The sequence below is a fragment of the Peromyscus eremicus genome, chromosome 6, assembly GCF_949786415.1.
Source record: "Peromyscus eremicus chromosome 6, PerEre_H2_v1, whole genome shotgun sequence".
NCBI classification, from domain to species: domain Eukaryota; kingdom Metazoa; phylum Chordata; class Mammalia; order Rodentia; family Cricetidae; genus Peromyscus; species Peromyscus eremicus.
This window is the reverse complement of record NC_081421.1, coordinates 79,878,439-79,902,574: the sequence shown is the minus strand read 5'-3', so window position 1 is coordinate 79,902,574 and position 24,136 is coordinate 79,878,439. Positions and strand designations below refer to the sequence as shown.

Sequence of the window (24,136 nt, the reverse complement as noted above, 5' to 3'; positions counted from 1 at the left end):
GTAATATAGCCTGTGGTCAGGTGGTGAGGCCAGATACACAGGAAAAGATCCACAGTTAATTCCTAGGTGCCATCTCAGTTGAGAAGCACTATTCTCTAGACAGGAACCATCCCCCAAATCACTGTAGAGTTCACCACGACTCTGATTGGTGTGTCAGGGTCTTTGGTTCCCAGAAACCAGCTTAGAGTGGCCTGTGGGTGGAAGCTTCTAAAAAACCACTGGGGAACAGTTGAATATCTGAGCCAAGAGAGAACACACATTCTCACTTCCTCACTCTTCTTGCTTGAGTTTCCTGTTGTCACGGTGTGATCATTTTTTTTCTCTCTTTACTTCTCCTTTTACGCAAATAGACCCAGACTTCTGTGTTAGCAGCCTGTGTTGGCCACCTTAAAGATAATCAGCGAATTCCACTTGAAGTATTGAGGGACATTGCCTACAAAAGGTAAGACTTATGACTTTCAGCATCTCTGAACCAGCTAAGGCGGGGCACAGCAATTTAAGAGTATCCATACATCTCTCTAGTAACTATAAAATTTCTTATTTCACAAATATTTAGATCAGCAATTTCCTCAGGCAATCAGGCTAGACATACTTTGATTTACTTTGTTATCTGATATCTCTTCGGGCCTGAGCACCCATGAGCATACATCACTACAGCACTGAATTGCTTACTGTGTATGGTGGTTTCTGATGGTTAAAGTTTTCTGTGTGAGATGAGGTGAAATGGGGGAGATCTTCTATATTGTTTGTTCCTTAAAATCAAAACTTGAGTTTAGAGGGAGAAGTAATAGCCAGAGTGATCTAGAACAGTAGCCAGGAGATGTATTATTGTCTTCATCTGAAAACATTTTATAAGGGAAGTTAGTGCTCTAATCGTCATGCTTTGGTATAAGATGGGTTAAAAAAAAAAAAAAAAACCTCAACACAGTAAGTGCCCTGTAACTGTACTTTATGATTTTATTCCTAGATACTCCCTAAGGATGCTTAGTTTGGGGGCTTTCAAAGAGCAATGCAAACATTGCGATCTGAAGGGCTTCTTTCTCCACATTAACTGATCCTTAATATATGAAGCATGAACGTTGACAAATCTCATATAAAGTGCTCTGCTGAGAGGAAACACACAATTTGATATAGCACTAGTGTCCAACTCATAGACTAAAACTAATTTTAGGCTTCAAGTATTCAGCAGAGTGATACTCAAGCTTTTGTCCTAACTTTCTGAGTAAATACAAAATGTCTGTATCAGGTCTTTCTTGATCAAAGAACTGTGAGAAGCTCATTTGATTATGATCTAAAGGAGAGAAGAAAGTCCCTTGTGACCATAATTACTCACCAAAAAATTAAGGGACAGGATGGGGAGATAGCTGCAGTTTACCGATGTGTCCCTCAGAGGCTACTAAACTTTATAATTAGAAATAATGACCAGCTTTTAGAGAACTAAGTTAACAATCAGGGGCTAGACACCCTGTGAAGTCTGACACTGCTTTGGCAGGAACTGTGGATAAGGAGGAGAAATGAGGGAGGAGGGACGATTTGTCCAGTAATAGTTCTGTCCTTAAGGGACTCTTCTGGGCAATCATACATAGGAGGAGACTGAGCCAGAAATGAATCGTATCTGCTGGGTGAGCAAAGTTTTGCTTTCTCAATCTTAAAACGGAATCTTCACTGTTTTGAAACTGGTTGACGAGGAGCAGATGCTGAACTGAAATGTGGTTTCCTGTGTGGGCCAGTTAAGATTATTTCTCCTTTAAACACAATGTTCTCTTACCTTTATGGCCACAGGAAGTGATCCGAAGTCCAGGCTATCACAGTTACCTTACTACACTCAAAGGATATCAGCTTTGGTCATTAACGAGAGGCAAAGCTAGAAAGAAAAAACTCTGTTGTTTTCTTAGCTTCTTATGCCCTCTGCTTAGCCTCTGACTGGCCAGAAATCCTCAAACTACTGCTTTCCTACTCCATTCCCTATCCTGCAATGTCCCAGTGGCCAGATATTGAGCTCAGGTGCTGAATACATGAAGATAACTGATGTGGTTGTCAATGCCCAAAAGATTACCATGGAGGGAAGATAGATGGGTGCACAGAACACAATACAATGTGCTCTTTTCTATAAGGCAGAGAATGTACACAAAATACAAGCATTTAAGAGTCTGTCAAAGACTCCTTGAGAAAGGAGACTGTTATGAATTTATTATAGAGACTGGGATTATTAACATTCCAGCTACAAAACACTGAATATGCACTCAAAGAAGTATTGCTCCCCCACTCCCTGTCATAGGCATGATAGAAATGAAATTAAGCAAGAGATGTTGGTCACATGACCACAGGAAGCACCAAGCCCTTTCTCCTACTTGGCAATTGAAAGTAGATAGCAAGTTTACTGAACAGACAAGTCTTGGGTCTATTTCAGGGCAGAGCTATGCCTGAGACTTAGCCACAACAATTTTGATAGAATGTGGCTTTAAATTGGGGCACAGAGGCAGATTTCTTCCTCTTTAACCTGGATGTTTCCCTTGACCAGAAGGAAGGAAGGGTAGAGATTTTTGCCAAGTTATAGCCATTCTTTTTTCTTCAGTTTAATTCCAACAACTAGTGTGTTGATTTAGTTATAGTGGCTTGCGTTCATATTGGCTTGTTCACATATTGGCTTGTGTTCATAGTCAGCCTACAGCACTTCTTTATACCTTAAGAAGCATCCACTGTGTAGGTCACTCTGTGCACTAGGCATCTGCCCTTGGGATGTTATCAGGACTAGCTACTACTTAGGTGTAGATGTTGAAACAAAAGAATTTGTAGAAACCAGACACCTGTCTAGATCTAGTCTCCAACGTTGCTGATGCTGGGCACAAGGGCAGTTGGGTACTTGGATTGTAAAGACTGTCTGGACAAAGATTTTGAGAAAGAGACAAATATGTACTTCCAAAGCCAGTAGGTAAGAGCTCACAATATAAGTCATTAATCTCTATGTTGGGGTAGAGAAAAAAATCTTCTCTACTGATTATCTATTTTTACCAAGTAGAAAAGTAGTATGTTTTCCTACAAAGTTCTTCATGGTTTTAACATAATAAAGAGGATATGATATCTACTGGGTGGACCGTGTGAGAGCTTTGGATAACTACTCCTAGTTTAAGTAATATCCTTATTATAAAGATCTCTACCCCATGTTAGAGTCTAGTAACATCTTGCTGAACTCTCAAGTGGGTGGAAATAATCCTCCACTATCATTTGGATTCATTTCCCCCAACTTATTTCATTTTCTTTTTCTCTTCCTTATAGTCCCTTTCATGAACTTTTTCTTACAAAAGGCAAACAAAACTTTTAAAGAAGTATTTCCAACAAATGAGGGAAAATGTTATTAAAACCTTTCCAGCCCCTAGTATATTTCAGCACTCACTGAAGCTCTGGCACTAAACCATTTAAGAAATTCTATCATATTGACACCTTAGAACAACCATGAGGGCAGTTTTAACAGCCCTATTTAAAGATGAGGAAACTGGAAGTTCGACAGCTTAAGGGAGTTGTTCGAGGCTGTAATTATGATAAGTGCAGTGCTGGAACTTAAACTAACCCTGATCTAAAGTTTTGTTTATCTAAACATGATCTGTATGCTTTGAGCTCAGTGAGTCATCTTCACCAAGTTACGCTGCTCACATCTGGTTTTTCCATGCCTGGAAGCAACTGTAGGTCAGTGATAACTTGCAGTCTGACTCTGCTTGAGCCTACCTGCAGATCAGCAAGTCCACCAAAGCTCTGCGCTTTGCTAAGTGGACATCAGGCTGACATGCAGGCCCAAGTCTTAATGTATCTGTGGAGCATAACAAGAAATATGCTCTCCCATCAAGGTCTGCCTGTCTTGGGTTGATATGTGCTAGCCTGTCCATAAATAGACCTGTCCAGACTAAATGGACCTCAATGTAATGACACAAGTGTTATGAATAAGGAATTTTCAGTATAAGAAAATTGTGCAGTTTTGTAAGTATACTTTTCTCTTACAGACCCAAATGTGTACCTTTTAATAAACTGGTTGTAAGTTTATTAAAAGGTGTACATACAAGCCAATCCTTTTTTGTTTTTTAAATTATTTCTTTTACCTTTTGAGATTATAATTACATCATTTCCCTCTCCACAAGCCCTTCTGTATACAGCTCATAGTTCTTTTTCAAATTCATGGACTCTTTTGTCATTAGTTATTGTCACACCACACACACACATTGCTGTATACATAATTACAGCCTGTTCAGTCTATATAATGTTACTTACATGTATGTTTTTGGAACTGACCATTTGGTATTAGATAACCAACTGGTGTGCTCTTCTCTGGAGCAGATTTTTTCTCCCATCTTTTGCATGCTTTTGTTGCCTGTAGTCTGGGTTTTGAGGCCTTGTGGGCTTCCCTCCAGTCCACATTAGAATGTCTGTTGTTGTTGTCTTTGTTCAACTCATGTTTAGGCAGTCACACTGGTGAGACTTTATGTGTGTAGCTTCCAACATTCCTGGGAGACACAACAAACTGTCTGGTCTTCTCGCTCTTACAGTCTTTCTGCCCCCTGCTCTGTAATGATCCCCGAGCCTTAATTATGGGAGCTGTAGTCATTGGAACTGGGCTCCAGAACTCCTTATTTTGATGGGTTGTGGTTTTCTGTAATGGCTTTTGTCTGTTGAAAACAGAAATTTCATTGACGTGGACTGAGGACTACACTTACCTGTAAGTGTAAAGATAAACACTTAGAATGTAGTTAGCCACTTACGCTGGCTTAGTAAAGTGGTAGTTATAAGTTCTCCTCCAGGATCTGCAACTTCACTAGCCCTGGGTAGTTGGCTAGGTTTCTGCTGTTTCCTTCTTGTTGGGTAGGTGTTAAGTACAATTAGAGACCCGTTGGTAACCCCCAAGTTGTGCTATTACTGAACCCTTTGGGTTATCACACCATGCTGGTTGCTGTGGTTCATAGGCATCATGCCTGTGTAAGAGCTAGGTTTCTGTTGTTTCCTTCTTGTTGGGTAGGTGTTAAGTACAATTAGAGACCCGTTGGTAACCCTCAAGTTGTGCTGTTACTGAATCCTTTGGGTTATCACACCATGCTGGTTGCTGTGGTTCACAGGCAGCATGTCTGTGCAGGACTGTTGGTTGCTTCCCTCCTTTGGTTGCTTACATAGCACTTAAATTATTGTCATTTACTTCCAAATGTTCTGACCATGGATTTCTTGCATTCCTTACTGCCTTGTTCTTTTTTTTTTGTTTGTTTGAGAAACACTTGTTAATATCTCATAAATGGTCTACGTAAAAGCAAAGCTCCTCGCTGAAGTTACATATTGGCCTCTGAAACTGAATTGTAAACAGAGCTCAAGAACTGGTGGTGTTTTTATTTTTGAAGTTTCTAACCACAGCCACCTCTAAACTTGATCTCACTGAGGGCAAGAGTAGATGGTGTTGCAATTACAGATCAAAAGAAAGACAGAGTTCAGACTAGGAACCTACAAGACAGTTCACTAGCCCAAGCTCTTTGCTTGGAGTAATTAAATGGTGTTTAGCTCTGGCTCCTGTACTGGGTCCTGGGATGTAGCCTCAGATTATTGTGGTTTAGTCTCGAAAGTTTCCTGGAAATTGACGTCACAAGCTTTCTTCATAAAAAAGAACCCTATGAAAATGCTGTGAGTCATGGGGGGGTGGAAGTGGCAGATTTTAACTGTTAGGTAGGTGTCAGTTCCTCTGAATGTTAGATAGAAGTGTGGGAGGCTCAAAAATTGGCCAGTAATGGTGAAGAAAGGGTAGAAGAAGTTTGTCTGGGCTTATAAGAAAATAGGGCCATTGTAGCATTTTGCAAAAATAGTGGCCATATTCACCAACTGGGCAGATTTTACCCTTCAGTTTGACATGAATCTGAGCAAAGAGAAAACCAGAAAGGGAAGAAACAGATACTCTTTTGTTTTCTGTGAAGGACAGAGTCAGTGCTGACACACCCAGGTTTGTGGGCATCTTGGTCATTGATGCTCTGTGGAAAAAGAGTTTACATGAGTGAAAAAGCTGTAACAGGACTCAAGGATGCTGGAATTTATGTGACTCCAGGAGGCAGATGACCTGATTACCTCCTGTTAGTTGATGAAGAACTTATTTTCCTATGTTTAAAGCATCATTTATTAACAACAACAACAAAAATCCCAAGGCACCCGACTCTGTAGTATCTTGTTTATTCTACTATATTAGAATACAGAGCTAACAAATGAGGTCAAGCTATTTGTTTGTTTAACAATCTTCTTAGTTTGTAGTGTAATTATCTACTGTGCCAGGTGCCAGTGATTCAAAGATGAATGAAGTATGCCTACTTTCAAAAGTTTACATCCTAGTGAAGGAAGAGATGCTTGTAATAGAAATTTTGGTATAAGGGAAGAAATTCACAGATACTGCAGGCACTTCTTATAGGAGGGCTAGTTATAAAAAAGTAGACATCATCAGAGAAGGCTTCATAGAAAAATTATGTAAGCTGAATGAAAGAATGATCAGTAACTGATCAGAATAAATGTTGAGAAGGACAGAAAGGGACATATTTTAGCAAAGAATCACGTGAGCAAAAGAGAGGAAGGAGATTTTAGAACAAGTATTCAAGGCTAATTGCCAAATTTTTACATAAATAGGTACATTTAAGATTGGAGTCATGGACAGTAACAAGCTAAGATGGATCTTTTTACCTATGCATACCTGCATAAATACATGGCCTCAGTGCAGACAGTAACATCTCACATTCTCAAAAACCTTTCACGGTCTTTTGTAATCTTTTTCACACAGCTTTCCCTGTACTCATCTCTTGACCCGTGTCATGCTTATCTCCATGTGATCTCTGGTCTGATTTCTGTTTCTATATTTTTTTCATTTTTGAAGTGTTATATACCTGGAATCATGCAGTATGCACTTTTATATCTCTCTTTTGTTACTCACCATACTTATTCTTTTACATTTTGAGTAATTGTTTGAAAGTTGAGTAATTCATTATATTCACTGCCTCTCCCACCTCTTCACTGATTCACTCTCTTTTCCTACTACTTTTCATCCTTTTATTAAAAAAAATATTCGCCGGGCGGTGGTGGCGCACGCCTTTAATCCCAGCACTCGGGAGGCAGAGCCAGGCGGATCTCTGTGAGTTCGAGGCCAGCCTGGGCTACCAAGTGAGTCCCAGGAAAGGCGCAAAGCTACACAGAGAAACCCTGTCTCGAAAAACCAAAAAAAAAATATTCAATACCAATTTGTACTTCCCAAATGTTCTTGGATATGAGGTCTTCCACCGGATAGTGGTTGACTTAGCAGAGCCTATATACTCTTAACTGTTACTCACAGCAGCTAACAATTGCCAATGTTGCCACTGCTTGGGGGTGGAATGGTGTGCCCATCTCCCCTCTCTATGTTGAGATTTGGTTCTGGATTAGGCTTGTATAGGTTTTGTATATCCTGTCAAAATCAGTGTGAACTCATATTGCAGTGGCCCAGCTATGTCTAGAAGATAATGATTCCTTGTAGTCATCCACCACCTCAGGCTCTTCCTTCTCTATCCCCTCTCTTCTGAGAAGATCCATGAGCACTGGGAAGGAGGCGCTTCTGTCTTTAGGGCTGAATATTCTTTAATTTCTTATTATTTGTACCTTGGCAAGTTGTGGGTCACTGTCTTAATTACTATCTACTGCAAACAGAAACTTCTCAGATGCGGTTTGAGAGATGCACTGATTTATGTTCATAATGATAAGTCATTAGGAGTCAGTTTGATACTATGTGTTTTTATCAGAATAATAGTAAATTCCTCCCTAGGGTCTCTGAACTGTCTAGAAATAGATTCTTAGCCTGGTGATGGCACCATTTATGGGTTTTATCTTGTGAAACATGACTTACATCCAACAAGGAAGTGGCTGTTTACTCATTGGATACGTATGTCACTCTTGTGCTATTGCATGGACATGTTTTTTGGAGCTAATCATTCTTTAGCTCACAGGGTTCAGAGATGTGTATGAATAATGACTACTTTTCTCCTCCAGTAGCTTTCCTAGAAACTTCCAGCACTATGAAAATTAATGAGTAGAGGTGACACTTTGAAGTTCATACCTGCTTGATTTTCACTATGTTCTGTGACTCAAGTATGTGGTCTTACTGCCACATTCTGGGTGTAACTAAGAACAACAGCAATAGACAATAATATTTGAGGGTCTATATGACATCAGTGACTAACAATTCCAAAAGAAGTAACTCATACCTAGTACTTGGCTTTTTGTTAGTCTCTGGTGTCTAGTAGGGCATCATTGTCCTGTTATAACCTAATTAACTCCCTTTTAACTCTCTCTCTCTCTCTCTCTCTCTCTCTCTCTCTCTCTATATATATATATATATATATATATATATATATATATGACTTTTAAAAAAAGTCTTTAGTGTTACTTATTCCTTCCATACTCCCACATTATGTACCCTCCATTACAATTCTGTAACATATCTTAATGCTGGGATATATTCCACTATCTAGTGGTATCATAGTTCATTTGTGCAATAACATGTCAATGGGTGTTTGTTTCCAGTTTGGGACTATTACAAACTAAGCTGCTATAAACATTCTTGTAAAATTCTTTGTATGAGAATATATTTTCATTTTTCTTGAGAAAATGCCTAGAAGCAGAATGCATTACTAGGTTATAAATGTTTAACATTTCACATAACCAACAATATGTTTTTCAATATGAACATACCATGGTACATTCTTGCTAATAGTATATGAGAACTATGGTCCTGTATTTGCCATTGTTGGGTGGGTGTTTTGTTCTTTGGCTTCTGTTTCCTCTCTGCATTTCCAGAGTGTGTAATGGCTATGTATTGCCTAATTTCCTGGTCTGCTTAGTTGGTGTATTCACAGCGAAAATCTTCTGGTATTGGAGGCTGGGACACTGGGATGAGTTGAGGGAAGGAAGGTTGGAGGAGAATGTCATTGTGATCTGTTGGGGATGGGATAAGAGATGAAAGGGAGACCATAGCGGGATTCCAACTGTAGAGCTGGGATGAGACTGGGACGTTCGATCTCAGGAGCAGTAGAAGAGGTGTGGGCTTGCCGTCAGCCTACTTCCTGCCCTGGGAGGAGCAACCTTTGGTCAGCAGTGGGTAACTCCTTAGGCTGGGGTCTGAGACAAAGCAGCAAGTAGGAAGAGGCAGGTTAGAAGGGGAAGAAAGATCGAGCTATTGTAAATAGGGTAGGAATGAAATCCAACTCCTTGGCATATGCCCCCAAACCTGCTATCCTACTCCAGAGATACTTGTAATTATTTTTTGTATCAAGCTCTAACTATAAACCCTGGGTTGGCCTGGAACATGTGACAATCCTTCCACCTCTGTCCTCGTGTGTTGTTTGCAAGCAAATGTTGGGATTACAGCCTGTGCCACCTCTGTTCCTCATCCCACCTTTTCCTTCTGTATTTACTTTCCTTCCTCCTTCCCAGCTGAACTGTCAATTTATAACTATTTATTTAAAATATTATTTCTATGTATTCTCTGGGAATTTTTGTGGATGTAAATAATGTATTTTGACCATATCCACCTCCAATGTCCTTCTAACCACCCCCAAACCCTCCAAAACATTTCACTCCCAACTTCGTGTCCTTAATTTTTTTTTTTTTATAAACCTGAGTTCAATCAATGCTGCCCATGGGTGCATTGGTGTGGGACATCTATTAGATCATTGGCAGCTGGCCAGTCGCCAGTCTTTGTATAAAGAACTATACAAACAGTCAAATTTATACTGGAAAAGTTCATATTATATTTTATTTATCTTTATTTCTGTATATGTTTGTATTTCTATGTGCAGTTGGTATCCGATGCCTTGGAGCTGAACTACAGGCTGCTGTGACCTCCCCAATATGTGTGCTGGGGAGTGATCTGGGATTCTTTTCAAGAGTTTCCATACTTCCAAAAAAAAAAAAAACAAACAGAAAACAAAAAAACCTTTGATTCTCCCTGTCTACTTCCCAGCACTCAGCAGGTGCTGGTAGCTCCTGGGCCTTATGAGCTGTCCTGAGTTCATGCTGCCATTTTATGGAGGGCTCCAATGCATGTAACCACAGTTGCTGTGAGTTAATGATACTATACTTCCAATACAAGAATTTTCATTTGTTTTCCTTCCCAGACTCAATGTTATTGTTAATACAAACTTCCCTTTTTCATTTATTTTTAATCTCATAAATACTGTGGTTCACAGTTCAGTGTTTATTTAATATATTTAAATAATGTGAAGTTAACTTTTCATATTGTGACAAAAAAATCCTTAGGAAATCAACTTAAAAGAGGAAAAACTCACTTTTAATCTTAGTTTCAAAGGATGCAATGTGTGATCACTGGTCCCACTATTTTGGGTGTGTTCTGAGGCTCAAACACTGGGGTGAGAGCACAGAGCAGAGCAAAAGTATTCTTCTCATATGGTTGAGAAAGAAAGAGGGAGATGGAGAAAGAGAAGTAACAGAGGGAGAGAGGAGAGATATAGAAGGATACACCCTGCAATGGTATGCCCCCAGTGGCCTAAATCTTTCCAACAGGCTGCACCTCTAAAGAACCTTTCACCTTTAGATAGCACAAGAATCTACCACCTTTTGATAGCACTGTCAGCTGAGGACCAAATTTTCATTTAACACATGGGTTTTTAGCAGCCATTTAAGATCCAAATCACAACAGCTAACAAGAAAACATGGTCTACTTATCTATGCAGTAGACTTGGTCTTGCCTGTGCTCTAACAATTTGCCTGGGGAATTTCCCTGAATATTTCTTGTAGTGTGGATCTGCTGAGGAGAAATTCCCTTAGTTTTTATACATGTTATAGTTCCATCTTATGAATATCATGAACAAATCTCATATGTATATTATATTCTTTGTTTTTTCTTAGTTTTTCCAAATATGTTTTTATTGATTATAAAATCCGGAGGTCATTTTTTGGTGTATTTTATTATTTTAAACATGTAACTTCAGTCTCTCCTGGATTGACTGTTTTCTGATACGTCCATTCTTATCTTTATATTAGCTATTTTGTGCCTAACATGTTTTGTTTCCTTTGGCTATATTAAGGTTTTATTTTTATTATTGATTGGGTAATTTATTATGGTTTTACTGTAAGTATAAATTTCTTATTTTTGGATTTCATTGATCCTCTTTGTCATGTGAGCAAATTATTTTAATCTTGTTCAGAATTTCTTACAGGTATTAATTCTTCAAGTATTTTTTCTCCCTTCCTTTGGGGACTCCCATTACATGTCAATTATGATACTCAACATTATTTCATTTAGAGATGCTCTATTCATTTAAATATTTGTTTGTATGTCCTTTTTTGGTATTTTTTCTTACTACCTTAAAGTTCACCAATTTTTCCTTATTTACTAGCTGCCATGAATACATCCCAGTATATTTGTATCTCAGCCATTGCAGTTTTAGCTTAGCAGCCTAAGCCTAAGCCTCCCCAGCACTTGGATTATAGGCATTGGCCATCATATTCATGTCTTGAAATGAGAGATTACACTAGTTTATTTAGATAGGCATTGTCTAGACATAATTCTTTCTGTGTCTTTATCTCTGTCTCTCTGTCTCTGTTTCTCTGTTTCTCTCTCTCTCTCTCTCTCTCTCTCTCTCTCTCTCTCTCTCTCTCTCTCTTTCTCTCCCCCTCCCTCCCTCCCTCCCTCCCTCATCTGTTTCTCTTCCTTTTCATGCTCTCTGTGTGTATCTTCCTGTCTAAGTGAATGAATCAGAGTGATAGAGCTGGACACCTTATGTACCCCTCTGGTGCTTACCCACACATAGATGCATATACTATGTAATACATCATATAATTCACACAGCAGTATCTTTGCTAAAAAAGAAATGATAGCCTCATTTAAAAGACTGTGCTCATATTGTCATCTCTTTTAACTTCCTCATTATATATTTGTGTGTTTCATTTCTGCTATAAGATCAGCATCTACTGGAAGATGTCTAATATTTAGCCATGGCCATATCTAGAAGAGAAATATCATAGATAACTGTGCATAAAAGGACAAATGAGGCATATGTATATCACCTTCCACTTTTATCTGGAGAGGTTTATAGACCATTCAATAACAACTGATGAAAAAAGAAGCCACGGATTTGAAGGAGAGTGGGGAGGGGTATATAGGAGGGTTTGGAGGAATGAAAGAGAAGGGAGAGATGTTATAATTAAACATGGTCACAAAAATAAACAACAAAAACAAATTTGGTTAGTAATGAATCTTAAGACAGTTAAGAAACTGGCTGATCAAGTCACTGGCTTTCTGTCCTGCACATTGATCAGCCAGTCTTGATCTCAAAGGCTGTTTCTTGAGTAGCCAGACATCAGTCACTAACGTCACACAGGACCGAAAGCACTGACTTTGTCTGTGTCACTGTGGCTCATCTTCTTGTTAGAAGAGCTCTATTGTTGGGTCATGGTGTCATGCAACATCAAACATTGCTTACTGAACTGGAGTAGCATTCAGTGTTCAAGATGATGGTTTTTCAACCTGGGCTTCAATTTTCAAAGTATGAAAGCAGATATTTGGGGAAATTTTCCAGAGACATAAATAATTCAAACACAAGATACCGGTGATGATCCTTGAACCCTAAACACTTGCATTTTGGAGTCTGTTGTGCCACCTTATATTGCCAAGTCCTTCTAAGAGTTCCTTTCTTATTCCTTGTGCTTTTTAGGTCATACTACCCCAGCATGGGCATGAGCAGCCTGAAATTGCTGAAATATGTCCTATTTATCTTTAACTTACTCTTTTGGGTAAGTATCTTCTTTGAACGTATCTCAAATAACACCCCTTCATCCCAGCTAACCTGTCCTTTCTTCTCAACCAAAGAATAGAGTATAGAATGTGAACTGTGCACACCTTGGTACTGCTCAGAACATTTCATGTAGGTACAAAAAGGTAATAATTTCCTCACCTCCTGCCATTTTGTATCATACTATAAGCCTACAAAATTAAAAAGTATCAGTGCAGTTAATAATGGAGGTGCCAATTCTCTTCGGGGGCTCTCGGGTAGCATTGCAAATTGGTGACATTTATAAGTAAAAAGTGGACTACAATTTGGGTGTTAAATCTACACTCTCCTCATCCCTGACACCATGGAAGAATATTGACAGACAGAGAAATCATAAACGGAAGTTGTATTTTTTTTTTAAATTTTTAAAAAGAACCTCCGTGATGATTTCTGCGGTATCTAGGCTAATTTGTACTCTCACCAATAGTGTGAAAGGGCTTCTTTTTTCTGTCATCCTGGTCAGCATTTGTTGTTGACAGTTTTCTTTATGACAGCCATTCTGACGGGATGAAATGGAATCTCCATATAAGATTTGATAGCTAAAGATACTGAATGCCTATTAAATATATTTATTTATTGGCACTTAATTTTTTAAAACTCTCTGCTTATTTCCATTGTTCATTGCTGACTGGATTTTATTTTTTGTTCTCTTTTTCTTCAAGTTCTGGACTTCCATATAATCTAGTCATGTTACTCCTCATTTTGTCTCCAAAAGAATCATAATCACCTTTCTACAAAGATACTTGAATATCTGTGCTTTTCTCAGGATCATTTACAATAGCTAAATTTTTGATGCAGACTAGACATCCATCAACAGAGGATAAAGGATATGTGGTGTATCTACACAATAGAGCTTGACTTAACCATAGAGAAGGATGAAGTAGATGGAATTTGAGGTTACTTTGAGTGAAGTAAGTCAGTACCACATAGAAAAGGATTGTATCTTCTCCTTCATATGCGGAAGCTGAGAAAAAAAAAGAAATGCATTTAACTAAAAAGGGACTAGTGGGAAGGAAGAAAATGCAAAAGAAAAAACATATAATAAATATTAATAGAGCAGTGAATATTATCAAACTACACTGTATGCTTGATATGTAGAAATATAACAATAAAATATTTGTATAATATGGATTAATAAAAACATAAAGTTTCAGACATGTATGTCCATGTTTGGTAATTTAACATGAAAAAAGAGATGTCCAATGAGCTTTCACTATATTAAATTCAGCAGATGAATTTCATATATAAGATGAATCAGTACTCATACGTTTATGAGAATATTCCTATAAATTTGACTTCTCTTGTAGTCTGCCTATCAAGACAATCTTCCTCAAACAGAGCATCGTCTCTATGTGGTCGTAATCTCCTAAGAAAAGTCCATGAATGGACAACTGAGCAGACAAGAGATAGAACATCTGAAGTATAAAGCTAGACTTACATATAGTGAAGGTATTAGGTCCTTCATAAGGATGACATTTCCTTGGTATCTGGATATGTGTAATAAGAGATATAAGTGTGACTCCATATGCAGAAGCTGGTATTTCCTTTCTATGTGATAGTGTAGAAACTGAGTAAAGAGGTGAGTCTCGAGTGAGTCAACAAAAACATGATTCTGATCTTCAGGATGTGAAAATATAAATTAGGAGATACTTAAGAATTATGTTCACCTTAGAATGCTATGGAATTCTTCCTTTTAGGTCTGTGGCTGTTGCATTTTGGGCTTTGGTATCTACCTCCTGGTCCAAAACACCTATGGAGTGCTCTTCCGTAACCTTCCCTTCCTGACACTGGGCAATGTTCTCGTCATCGTGGGCTCCATTATCATGGTAGTTGCCTTCTTGGGCTGCATGGGCTCAATCAAGGAAAACAAGTGCCTGCTTATGTCGGTGAGTCCTTGCAGCAGCTGTGATAGTCTGAGCTGGGGTATATGATGTCTCAAGTCCAGGGTGATACATTTCATGTTAGATTACTTTTGGATGACATGTACAATTAAAGAGCAGAGAGGGATAGGAAGGCAGTGGTGGCACTTGCCTTTAGTCCCAGCACTCAAGAGGCAGAGGCACAGGGATCTCTGAGTTTGAGGCCCCCCTGGTTTACAGAGTAAGTTCCAGGACAGCCAGGGCTACACAAGGAAACCCTTTCTTAGAAGAAAAGAGCAAAGAGGGAATGAACACAAGACTTTTTCTTACTTGCTTACTGTTTTTCTTCATTCTTTTATAAGCCAGATGACAGTCTATGGAATAGTACACCCACAGTAAGCTGGACCCTCCCATACAGCCAACACAAACACAACCCCTCACAGACATCCCCACAGGCCAACCTGACATAGATAATAACCTCAATTAAAGTTCTTTTCCCAGTTGATTCTAGGTTGTGTCAAGTTTACAATAAAAACTAACCAACACAGTCCATTGCTTGTCAATTATATATATATATATATATATATATATATATATATATATATCTCACTTTGAGCCATAACTTTCTATCCTTTGTACCATATGTCTCATTTGAATACCAGAATATAAAACACAGTCCAATTCCAGAAATCCCCTAAAGCCTTACAAAATTTCTAAGACTTCAAAGTCCAAGGGCTTTTAACTGTGAGCACCTGCAAAATAAAAAGAAGTTACATCTGTAAAAATTGTTATTCTGAAACAGAATAAACAGGACATAAAAACAACCATGCCAAAACAACAACAACGAAAACAAAAACCAGAAGCAGGTTGTATTTAGGAATATATCAATAATTAATGAAAAAAGATAGGAATTTGAAAAAGAACAAGAAGAAGTATATGGGGAAGTTTGGAGGAAGGAAATAAAAGGAGAAAATGATGTAATTATAATTAAAAAAAACAAAAGAAATAATTTTTAGAAAATCAGCAGTATATAGACCAAATCTTGTAGCTCTAATATCTAGCTGATGAGTCTTGTATTCTGGGCTCCAAACAACTTTAGTAGGCCCACCCCCTCTAATTATGTTGCTTGTAGCACATACAGATTCTTTGTTGGGAGTAGGCCAGTTTCACGTAGGTCTCCTTTGCGAATGTCCTATGCGCATAGCATTTTCAATGTCCTAGGGTCTCCATTATAAGTGAGCCATCACATTCACTAGTGGCCTCTCTGTAGATGATCTGACCCTGCCACAGAGTTCCAATACTCAGTTGCTCTCCATGACCACTAGTACCACATGGATGGCTGTTATACTTTCAGATTCTGCTGCAAGTTTATTGAGGAATTGCTAGTTTATTCTAGGTTGTCAAGTTGATAATTAAAGCTAACCATCATAGCATCTCTTATCAGCCAAGATTTTATACACCAATATTAGTTTGCTTCTCACTGGGATCCCAAGGATATGTAGAAAACATGACTGTTATCTGTGGTATCCATTTTAAACTGCAATAATGGCCCTTGTCACTGTCATATCCCACAGCATAATACTTCCTCCATGTCTGCTCGAAATTAGTTATCAACTTTCTGCCTAAATCCTTATATAAGAACATGCTTCAAGATCTGACACACAGTAATTAACTGATGAAAAAATAATCAGTAGGTTCTTCTGAACATAGCAACCCTCCCCAATGATGTAGAATTCTTCCTTAATTCATGCACAAAGCAGCCTTCATAGTAGGAGTGACACAATTCAGGTAAGGACCTTGGCTGAAGTCCTTGTCTACTAGAAATGGAAGAGATTTTCAGCAGTTCTCTGTCAAATAACCAGCCTGAGGAGTACTGTCAGGCTTAGACTTTGCCTAATAAAATTGGAGTAGAGGAGATACAATTTTCCTAGTATATTAAGGACAGAGATTGGTATAACAATGCTTCCATTCTTAAGCCAGGCATTGGTGGTGCATGCCTTTAATCCCAGCAGTCAGGAGGCAGAGCTAGGCGGATCTCTATGAGTTCAAGGCCAGCCTGGGCTACAGACCGAGATCTAGGACAGGCACCAAAACTATACAGAGAAACCCTGTCTCAAAAAAAAAAGATCATAAAACAATGCTTCCATTCTTATGTGTTACCATCTCAGTTATCCCTTAAGTCATGTGATCAATCTTCTCTTGCAGATCAACATTTAAACTAATAACAGTAATAATAATAATAATAATAATAATAATAATAATAATAAGTGTTATCAAGCAGTTCTCAGACAGATAGAAAATGACAGGAAACATCAGAGACAGGACAAATGATTTAAGCAGTCAAAATTGGTGTTTAAGTTTTTTTTTAAGGTGAAGAACAAATGAAATTGTGAAAGTTTTTTTTTGTATAAATGTCATGCATGGATTAAAATTCTAAATTTGGAGATAAAATTGACTTATAACTATGATTAGGCTTCCTCTTCCTCTGTACAGATGTCCTTTCAAGGTTCACCATCATCCACCCTCTTTCTTGAACTAGACTTGATCTGATATATGGGACCAGGACCCAAACTCATGTTTGAATTGCCTGGCTTTTTGAGCAGCTGTTTCACTAGGCTGATGCTAAAAAACTGATTCAACAATGTTAGAACAAAGTTAGAGGGTGGTTAATATGCCTTCTAGGGTCCAGCTGTAGGAAAGGAACACATACTATTCAAGAGAGGGTTTAGGAAGCCCCAAGGAGGCAGGAACAGTTTCCATGCATGATTGTGTGTGTGTGTGTGTGTGTGTGTGTGTGTGTGTGTGTGTATGCACACATGTGTAGACCTGTTTGCTCTTGAGGCAGAGAGAGGTAAATCAAAAACTAGAGTCAATGTTCTGATAATGTCTCTGGTTTGTCACAGTTCTTTATTCTGCTGATGATTATTCTCCTTGCTGAGGTGACCTTAGCCATCCTGCTCTTTGTGTATGAACAAAAGGTAAGTTATGAAGAACATGGCTTGCTCTCTTGTTGCTGAGATGGGGAATACACTGCAGAGAAGTTAGTAAAGCAAAATTAGTAGTAAGTCATACAAATGAAATAGGAGGATGAGAGATTAACTGCAGTTGAGAAGAGAAAAAATGTCATGAAGATTGTATTTGAATGATACCTTGAAAGATAACTGGAGAGAAAAAGAAGCAAGCCTGTCTTCCTCCTGCCTACCTCTCTCTATGGAGCTGGCAGTCTTCTCAGTAATGTTTGACCTTGGCTTTGGTTGTACCTTCCTTTGTAACTATAGTTTTGGAAGTATAAAGGTCATTATGGATATCTTCCTTCAAAACCATATAAACTTTCAACTTCTCTTCCCACATAACCTCCCTCATCTCACTTCCCTAGTTCTGACTCCTTGGGTGGGGGGATATATTTGCTCCACTAGAAATCTCTTATTTCTTGAATCCATCTTGTTTTGACTATGTCTTCCCTGGTGGACTATGATTTACCCCAGCTGAACAAGTATGTGGCTGAGGGCCTGAATGACAGCATTCAACATTATCACTCAGACAACAACACCATGGCGGCATGGGACTTCATCCAGTCACATGTAAGTATATAAAGAATCCTGCTCAGATGTGTCAGACTGAATTCCCAGCATTAGTCCCTAGAAACTGGTGTCTCTTTCCTAAAGGTTTCAGGCTCAAAGATCTTTAGTTCTAAAGTCCAAAGGAGCATCTATTCTCTCAAAGGCAGTGGAGTATAGGGATTAATCCAACTGGTACAAATTTTTCTACATTCTATTTCATTCTTTACCAACTCACATAAGGTCATTGCCTTAGTCCTAACAGGATGAAAAGAAAACCCAAACCATATTGGATTAGTTTATATATTTTGCAAAATGTTATTAAAATAGCAGTAGAATAAAAGAAACTGTAGCATGAATCTAAAAGAGCCTTATTAATAAAATCAAACCCGGAGCTAGGTATTGGAGTGAACACTGGAAGATCAGAAAGACAGAATAGGCCACAGCTAACCTCACCTGGCCAACTTCTCAGCTGATCCTGTTTCCTCAGACTGGAAGCTTCTGAGTCCTCATCCAAATGGATCTCAGCTGAACTGTGCTGCTCAAAAGCCTAAAAGCTTAACCAGCTCTAGTTGCTGGTCCTCATGCTTTATATACCTTTCTGCTTTCTGCTATCACTTCCTGGGATTAAAGGCGTGAGTCACCATGCCTGGTTGTTTCCAGTGTGGCTTTAAACTCACAGAGATCCGGATGGATCTCTGCCTCCCAAGTGATGAGATTAAAGGTGTGTGTGCCACCATTTTCTGGCCTCTATATCTAGTGGCTGTTCTGTTCTCTGACCCCAGATAAGTTTATTAGGGTGCACAAAATTTTGGGGAACATAATATCACCACAAGAAACCTTTTAAATTCCTGAGTCACCAAAATTATTACATTTTTTACCTATTCCTCTAGTGTCACATTGCTCATGCTTTTCCCTCCACACGGACATATGTCAACTTTGCACTCTTTCCTTAGAGGGTTAGGAGACAAATATGGATTAGAGAGCCTTGGACAGTCATGATACGTCCGAAGAGTACCGTTATCACTCATGATGGATTAATATGGAATAGACAAAAATAACATAGGAAATTACAACATAAAAACAAGAATGGGAGGACTTGAAATCACAACCTCTTTAGATTTCACATTCCTCATTTGTTTCAATTCAGAAGTCCCTTTTAATGTCCAGACACATAACAAAGGAAAAACAAAACAAAAATAAATCTCTTGATACATGTCACCAGCTTCATATAGATTTTGTCACTGACACCTCATTCAATCCCGTAAACAATTGGCTGGAATATTCTAAAGCAAATAAAATGCTGACCCTTATATAATCTCACCCATTAAATATCACTAAAGAGTCAATTCAGTGGTTAAGAGCACTTATTGCTTTGCTGGGGGATCTGGGTTTTTGTTTTTTCAGGACATGGTTTCTCTGTGTAGTTTTGGTGCCTGTCCTGGATCTCGCTCTGTAGACCAGGCTGGCCTTGAACTCACAGAGATCTGCCTGGCTCTGCTTCCTGAGTGCTGGGATTAAAGGTGTGCACCACCACTGCCCGGTGGGATCTGGGTTTTGTTATAGCACCTATCTGGTGGCTCACAAATCCTGGAACTCCAATTCCAAAGGATCTGAAACTCTTTCCTGCTCCCACGTGTTCCTGCGTGCATGTAGTGAAACATACAGTTGCGCGGGAGAGCGTGCCGGCGCACGCACGCACGCACTCACACACACACACACACACATTCAAATTAATAAATAAGTCCTCAAATATCACTAACAGTCTATATTCCAATTATTCTAATTTTCTTAAAAAAATTTCAACTGATTTGAACAAATCGAGACCTAAGAAGATCCAAATGTTACATTTGGATGAAATGTTTCCAGGTTTCTTTTACTCTATAACAGCATCCTACTTCTTTATGTTTCTGAACAAAATTAGGTTATTTGTCCTATAGATTTCACCATTTTCTGTATCTGACTGGTTTATTCCCAGAGGTATTTTGATGGCAGGAAATCTGTTTCCTAGAGATACTGTGAATCTAGAAGTTTGATGAAGTCTCACTCTCTCCTTCTCTCTCTTCTTTTAAAATAATATTTTTTTATTGATTGAGAATTTCATACAATCATTCTGATCATATTCACCCCTAAACTCTTCCAGAACTGCCCCCACTTCCCTACTCACTTTGTTTCCTTATTTTACTTATAAACCCACTGAGCTCAGTTAGTGATACCTATATACTTTTGGGTGAGGTCATCCCATAGGAGTGTAGGCCACCTGCCAGTGGTTATACCCTTAAAAAGTGGACCTCCTTCTTTCAGCAGTAATCAATTGCCAGTAACTCTTCAGCTAGGATGGGACTTCCTGACAATTCTATCCTTTGTTCTTGTTCTATTTTTGTGAATGCTGCCATAATCACTGTGAGTTCCTATGTGAAACTGCCCTGCTGTGTCCAGGGAATGCTGTTTCCTTATAGTCAGCCACCACCTCTAGTTCTTACACTTTTCTGCCCACTCTTCACATAGACCCCTTGACCTTGGGAGGAGATGGTGTAATATAGATGCCACTTTAAGGCTGAGTAACCCATAGTCTCTTATTCTCTACACATTGGCCAGTTGTGGATCTCTGTGTTAATCACAATCTCCTAAAGAAAGAAGCTTCCCTGATGATGCTTAAGTGATGCCCTCATCTATGCATATAGTAAAAAGTCATTATAAATTGATTTGATATTATGTCCATTTAGCAAAATAATACTAGTAGGTTCTCCCCAAGGGCCTATAACCTACCTAATCACAAATTGTTTGTCCTCCAACTGGTTCCAGGTATTTGTCCCATTATGTAAGGTGCTTTAAATCCAAGCAGGAAGTTATTGCTTTTACCCACAACATCTGTTTCATGATAGCCCCAGCAGTAATATCTTGCTAGGCTGATCATTACTATAGTTCTTAGGTTCACAACTCTGTAAGATTTGTGACTACTTTTCTCCTCTTGTAGCTTACACAGAACCTTCCAACACTATGAAATCTAGCCAGTAGGTATCAAGTTTCCAAATCAATCCAGCTTTATCTCTTCATGTTCCATGACTATGTATGTGGTGGTTTCAGGGTCTTATGACCAAGTTCTGGAAGGTAACCAGAGGTATTGGAAATAGCTTGTAATATTTATGGGTCTATAGGATCTCAATAGCCAACAACTCCAACAAACGGTAATTTGTTAATCTGGGGTCTAGTAGGGGCATTATTGTTCAGTTATAGGGTAACCTCATTTAAATTTGTTAATATATATAAAACATACATATATATTGAAACATACTATGATAGAAGGTTCCATAAATATATACATATATTTTTCCATATGGATTTTTTCCAAAGCTCTTTAGTGTTAGTTGCCCCTCCTAGAATTCTATCCTTTATCCTGCCCTGCTATCCTCCAACTCATGTAACTATTCCCCTTCAATTTTTCTCCTTTATATGATAGAATTCTATCTATCTCCTCTATTGAGAGCATTCCCATTTCCATTTACTAGTTTCCTGACTTCTATTTATACTCCAATTTAAACAAATAATCTAAATATTAAAAATTAGCATCCACATATAAGAGAAAACATGATATTTGTTTTCTGAGTCTAGGTTATCTTACTCAGGATGATTGTTTCCATCTCCATCCATTTACTTGAAATTTTCTTAACTTAATTTTTCTTAAGGACTAGATAAAATTTCATTGTATAAATGTACGACATTTTAAAATATCCATTCATCAGTTGATGGACATTTAAGCTGTTTCCATTTTCTGGCTACTATGAGTAGAATAGCAATAAAAATGGATGAGCAACTGTCTTTAGTAGGATAGAGTCCTTTGGTTGTATGTCCAAGAGTGGTATAGCTGGATCATAAGTTTCTCCTATATGTAAAACCACCATTCCTGTTTTCTCATCAAAGCAGGTATCTAAATATCCTGATTTCAATAATCTCAAGAATCAATGTGGTTAGCCTTAGTACTGTGCTATAAGGCAGAAAGTACTTGATAGGTAAAAATATAAACCATACATACCCTTTGTATTTCGTAGAGGTCTTCTGTGAATAAAATGGTATAATAGTCTTGTGAACATTTAGTTCCAAAGAGTCTAGCAGTAGACCAATTCCGAATTTTCTTCTCTAGAGTCAGATTTGAATGACAGGCATACCTTTCCTATAAATTTTTGTGGGTGTTTTGTTTGTTTGTTTTGTTTTCCTGTTGATTTTATAATATCATATTTGGGGACTTGTCTTTTAGTTGCAGTGTTGTGGTGTAAACAGCTCAAGTGATTGGACCAGTGGTCCACCATCTTCCTGCCCACCAGGTGCAGATGTTCAGGTAATTTTGTTGGTATTGTTCCTGATATTTGATTCTGACTAAATGTTCTCCACATTATGCTTGCCTCTTTAAACATTCAAGGAAAGTAAAAATGTAACATCTGATATCAGTCTCTGTATTAAATAAATACAAGTTACCATCCCAGATAACCTCCCTGATAAGGTTGACATGTTGAATGATTTCATTTATGCCTGTAATTTTTCCCCTAGGGTTGCTATAATAAAGCAAAATCGTGGTTTCACTCCAATTTCTTGTATATTGGAATCATTACCATCTGTGTATGTGTGATACAGGTAAGATATTAACCCCAGAACCCGTGTAAGGATTAAAGGAGTTAAGACATGCAGTCTTAGAGCAATGCTGGGGAAGTAGAATGAGGCAGTAAATGTCATGACTTCCTCTAGCCAAGGAACAAATGATTATATTATCAATTCAACTTAAAACATGCAGAAAATTTGTTATAAGAAAACATATCAAATACATGTATCCCTGATATATGTGAATGAGTCAAAGTCAAATTAAGAGTGCTAAGCAGAATTTCACATTAGTTGTTCACTTAGCTGGTCTGGAAAAGATTATGATAAAATAGCTCACTTGAAAAATTGACCTTTTATGTTAAGAAAGAAGTTATAATTATAATTATTTTCCCTTTGTGCTTGTACTTGGTTTGGCAAGTGAAAGGGAAAATTTGTGCTGTTTATTGTGTGATATTCATAACACTATTTTCTACCCAAGTATTGGGCATATTATACATTATTTAAGACTTAGTAAAGAACAAAGAGTTAAATAACCATTTCTCTGCTTAGAAGCAAATGAACCCTAAGGCAGAGCTGACTTATTGTTCTTATACTGTTTAATAAAGACAACTTGACTATACAGCTAAGCTTCTGTGCCTTCCTAAGAAGATAAAAATGTCTCCAAGACCTTCTACTTTTCCATCATACTATCATTGTCCTCATTTTCTCTCCAATGCTATTCTTAATCTTAAAGAGAGAAATTCCTCAGAGGGGAATAAAGCTGGAGAGTGGTCACAGTGTGATGGAAATCTTGCTTTGCTGTGTTACCAATCTCAGGGTCTGTGGGAGAAATGTTTTCTCTTACGAAGACCTCACATTTTCTCAATTCTTTTCTCAGGTGCTGGGGATGGCCTTTGCACTGACACTGAACTGCCAGATTGACAAAACCAGTCAGGCCTTAGGACTGTGACTTGCAACTGCCCTGAGCTTAAAAGACTTATTTCTCTCTGGAAATCCAAAACACCTATAGTATGAGACCCAAACAATCACCTGCCTGCCTGGCATTTTGGTTTTCTCTTATCTCTTCCTTGATTGGGACCCTGTCTTATACATCCAAGGAAGAGAATATTTGTCATGAACTCTCCATCTCAAGGAGAAGACAATCATTCACCAACTGATGGCAGTAGCCATATCCCTTAAAGATGGTGAAACATACCTGGGTGAATTTTTTGGACATCAGAGGCCAAGAGAATCTGTAGCCCTGCTGTCTTGAGATCCAATGATAGCTTCAGGTGTGGATATAGCTCAGAGTATTGTGTGAACCCCTGAA

The 24,136-nt window shown here is 38.3% G+C and overlaps 1 protein-coding gene across 1 annotated transcript; it reads left to right on the top strand.

The window, feature by feature from the left end:
- The first annotated feature begins 301 nt into the window (after window positions 1–301).
- On the top strand, window positions 302–24,136 carry Cd53 (CD53 molecule). The gene is made up of 8 exons (XM_059264942.1): window positions 302–442; window positions 12,702–12,780; window positions 14,516–14,704; window positions 17,581–17,655; window positions 18,163–18,258; window positions 22,490–22,570; window positions 22,780–22,863; window positions 23,705–24,136. The coding sequence occupies exons 2-8, from the start codon at window positions 12,718–12,720 to the stop codon at window positions 23,774–23,776; spliced, it is 660 nt and encodes a 219-aa protein (XP_059120925.1). The 5' UTR covers window positions 302–442; window positions 12,702–12,717; the 3' UTR covers window positions 23,777–24,136.

Bases quoted from the DNA above. Each gene is read 5' to 3' on its own strand.
- Cd53 (XM_059264942.1), top strand. From the start codon at position 12,718: ATGGGCATGAGCAGCCTGAAATTGCTGAAATATGTCCTATTTATCTTT. The intron at 12,781-14,515 runs GTAAGTATCTTC...TCTTCCTTTTAG, and splicing joins TCTTTAACTTACTCTTTTGG to GTCTGTGGCTGTTGCATTTT. The intron at 17,656-18,162 runs GTAAGTTATGAA...GATTTACCCCAG, and splicing joins TCTTTGTGTATGAACAAAAG to CTGAACAAGTATGTGGCTGA.